General features: G+C 37.5%; 1 protein-coding gene across 1 annotated transcript; it reads left to right on the top strand.

The window, feature by feature from the left end:
• The first annotated feature begins 313 nt into the window (after nt 1-313).
• Nucleotides 314-2,420, top strand: LOC110720266 (protein SLOW WALKER 1-like). Its single transcript, XM_021899269.1, has one exon. It carries the CDS (start codon nt 503-505, stop codon nt 2,087-2,089), a length of 1,587 nt encoding a protein of 528 aa, XP_021754961.1. The 5' UTR covers nt 314-502; the 3' UTR covers nt 2,090-2,420.
• The last annotated feature ends 1,531 nt before the right edge of the window (nt 2,421-3,951 follow it).

Genomic DNA, 3,951 nt, shown 5'->3' with positions numbered 1-3,951 from the left:
CCCTTTCTACCCTAATTTTTTTTTTGCCCCATTGTCTAAATTTGGGGCAAACTTTAGAAACTTTAACTATAAATTTTTGTTAATCTATAATACAAAGTAGTTTTTATAGTTTTATGGGTCAAGTTATATTCATCTCATTACACATTGTTTTTGACAAGATCTCATTATACATTTTATAAATGTAAATATCAAAACCTAATAAAATTAACACGTCTAAAGTAAACATTTTTACATTTTAAAATAAATTTTGATAAACGTAAAAAGTCAAATGGGACAAAATAAATTAAGACGAATGAACTAATGGACTACAAGTACAACTAGTATACATGAATTTCCCAAGCAACCTATCCAAACGGGTCATGGAGACTTGGGTGGGTATAATCTTAAACCCTACTTCTAAAACACCATCACTCCATTTCCAAAAGCCCCCTTAAACCCTTCAAATCTCTCTCCTCTTCTCCCTTCTTCTTCCTCTGCATTCCATCCTTCATCCTCCATAACCATGGCAGAGCTTCAAACCTTCCCCACAAAACCCCGCCTAAAACCCACCTCCAAAAAATCCAACAATCTCCCAGAATCCAAATTCTGGAAATCCTTCAAAACCCATGAAATATCTGGCTTAGTCTCTTCAATTACCTCCATTGATTTCTCCCCTCAATCTCCCCACCATTTCGCCGCTACATACAGCGCTTCCCTCTCTTTCTTCAACCCCCACCACCCCTTTTCACCTTCGGAGCCAACCTCTACTATCCGCTCCTTTAAGGACACCTCCTACTCCGCCTCGTATCGTTCCGATAGCAAGCTCATTGCGGCTGGTTGCCAATCTGGAGTAATTCATGTTTTCGAGGCGAAAACCCGAAACGCTCTTCGTCAATTGAAGGGGCATTCCAGGCCTGTGAGGTTAGTTCAATACCCTAGAGTGGATCGTTTGCATTTGTTTTCTGGTGGTGATGATTCTGTTGTTAAGTATTGGGATGTTGCAACTGAAACTTCTTTGTCCAATTTTTTGGGTCATAAGGATTATGTTAGAAGTGGGTCTGCTTCTCCTGTTGATGATAATTTGTTTGTTACTGGATCTTATGATCATACAGTTAGGGTTTGGGATGTTAGGGGTTCTAAATTAGGTTCTTCTGCAATGGTTGTTAATCATGGAAAACCCGTCGAAGATGTTGCATTTTTGCCTTCTGGTGGGTTGATTGCTACTGCTGGAGGAAATGTGGTGAAGATTTGGGATGTGATTGGAGGTGGGAAATGTGTGTATTCCATGGAGAGTCATAATAAGACCGTGACGTCGATTTGTGTTGGTAAGGTGGGTAAGGATAGTGGGGAGGAATCCGATCAATACCGTCTTTTGACCGTTGGGTTAGACGGGTATTTGAAGGTGCTAGATTACTCGAAGTTGAAGATTACGTTTTCTATGAGGTTTCCTGCGCCTCTGGTGTCGGTTGGGTTCTCCCCTGATGGTTCAACACGAGTTATTGGAACCTCGAATGGGATTATATATATGGCAAAGAGGAAGAAGGAGAAAGTGGAAGAACGTAGTGTAGGGGATTTTGTGGGATTTCAGTATAGGGAGGAGCCGCGGAAGAGGGTGTTGAAGCCGTCGTTCTTTAGGTATTTTCATCGAGGGCAAAGCGAGAAACCCAAAGGAGGTGAATATTTGGTATTAAGACCCAAGAAGGTTAAGTTGGCAGAGCATGACAAGCTATTGAAGAAGTTCAGGCACAAAGATGCTTTTGTAGCTGTTCTTCAGAAGAAGAATCCAGAAAATGTGGTTGCTGTGATGGAAGAATTGATAGCAAGAAAGAAATTGTTCAGATGTGTGACAAATTTGGATGTTCAGGAGCTTGAACTGCTGTTGGTGTTCTTGCAGAAGTATACAACTCTTCCAAGGTATGCTGGTTTACTGATGCCATTTGCCAACAAGGTTATTCAAATGCGAGCTGAGGATATTCGAGGTTCTGATGGCCTTAAAGCTCAACTAAGGAACTTGAAGAGAACCATTCAAGAGGAGCTGCGAATACAACAGTCATTACTGGAGATTCAAGGAATAATATCCCCCTTGATGAGGATTGCTGGGAAGAGATAGTGCTTGTTACCCTAGTATTGCTTTCACATCTGTATGTTAATTACCTCTTACCAGAAACCGTACTTTTAGTAGAGGATATGATCTTAAGCACATTTTTACTTTTTATCCCCATGTTACATTTTGTAGAGGATAGAATCTTGAGCACATGTTTAGTAATGGATAGAATCAAGTGTTGAAACTACACTTTGGATTCATGATCTCCTTTGTTCTTGGATATCTGCTCAAGTTAAAATTTTGGTTTCGAGAAGTCATATGTTCTTGCTGTACTAGTATTGCTCCAATTTTTTTTGTTGTCTTGAAATGAGAAACTAAAAAAAAGTATTTTACTTGATTTGTTGATCGCACTCTTATTGTGTTATACTCAACTGTGCTTAATTGAACTTTGCCTTCTTTTAGTTTAACACTTTAGCCTGAATCACTTATTTATTTATATCTATTTATTTTAATGTTAGCGCACTAATTGCTTTGACACTATCTCTGTTGACTGTCTTTGTGGTTTATATGGAAGGAAAAAAATTCATGTGGGGTCTTATTATATTTGTCTTGATAGATACTTTCAAAGCGTCATCTTTTATAATCTTTACTTGTTGGAAATTAAATACTATGTATATTAGTGGTCGGACTTGTGAAAGCCTTTAAAGCAAACTGACTAAACTAAAAACAAAAACAAGGATTATTATCCATGCATTTGTCATCTGTTTTTTGTGTGTATGAAAGATTGGGAGCAACTTGATTTTGAGTATTTCAGATGTAATTTTAAAATTTATGGAGTAATCAAAAGCTGTCATTTTAAAATTTATTGCTTCTTTGGGTTCAAGTTTGTAAATAGTCAGAGAACATTGGTGAATTCTTCCTATTGTTTTTTATTTTATTTCTTGTACCTTCCCATATCCCCTTCCTCCCTCCCTTTATCTATATCCTTTTAAATTATCAAGGACATTGTGCTTGTGTTGAGTGTTCTCGCAGCAGGAAAAACATAGGACAAAAAGCAATAATTGTTCTTTCTGTAAAGCTAGCTACACTACAGCAGCGAGTCTATATATATTTGGGATTTCGTTCTTTTCAAATGATTGTGTGCAGATATGTTTTGGAGTGAATTGAAGCATGGTTTTAAATGGTAACAGCTGTGGAATCACTTTTGTAGGCAATTTGGATGGTTTGCAGCGGTTGCAGCCTTAAAATGTTGTCACGGTAAGCTCAAATATCCTTTACAGTGCAGTCACGAATCTCATGATGCAATCTAGATTTAATACCATGATTTGAAGTCCATGTAACCCAATGAGAATGAAAAGCAAATGTACTTTCTTGAAATATGGACAACCAGCATTTTAACTGATTTACATATTCCAGTTTTACGCGAGGTAGTAGAAAACTTTAGTAACTTCACTAATATCTAACTCTGGATACCTGAATATTGTATATGAGTATGGCCCTTGAGGTCCTTCATATTACAGAAAATTCGAACTGAAGCTGTACGCTAGTACAGCCTAGATGTATTTGCAACAATGTTTGCATGAGGAGCAATTGATGTAGTTGAGAAAAGTTATGCTAGTGGGCAGAGCTAATTTGGCTATTTGGTTTTAACATACAGTGTTTGCACCTATATAAAATGTTGGTGTCTTCAAAAGCTAGCTAATCATTGTAACCAATTGACCTTGCCAGGGTTGTGAAAACCAAATGCCATTGCTTCAGTTTACCTTGAATATATCTACATGATTTTAATTGTACTCTAGGTGCCTCAAGTGATGGGACTCTGACTACAGTTTCTGCTATGCATAATATACATTTTATTTTGTGCACTTCCATATTGAGTTTCAGTGTTTGATGATTTCTCCTAAGATCTTAGTGACCTTACCTTAAGA

This window comes from Chenopodium quinoa, unplaced genomic scaffold, assembly GCF_001683475.1.
Source record: "Chenopodium quinoa cultivar QQ74 unplaced genomic scaffold, ASM168347v1, whole genome shotgun sequence".
NCBI lineage: Eukaryota > Viridiplantae > Streptophyta > Magnoliopsida > Caryophyllales > Amaranthaceae > Chenopodium > Chenopodium quinoa.
The sequence above is the reverse complement of the archived record's forward strand: the minus strand, read 5'-3'. Positions and strand labels throughout refer to the sequence as shown.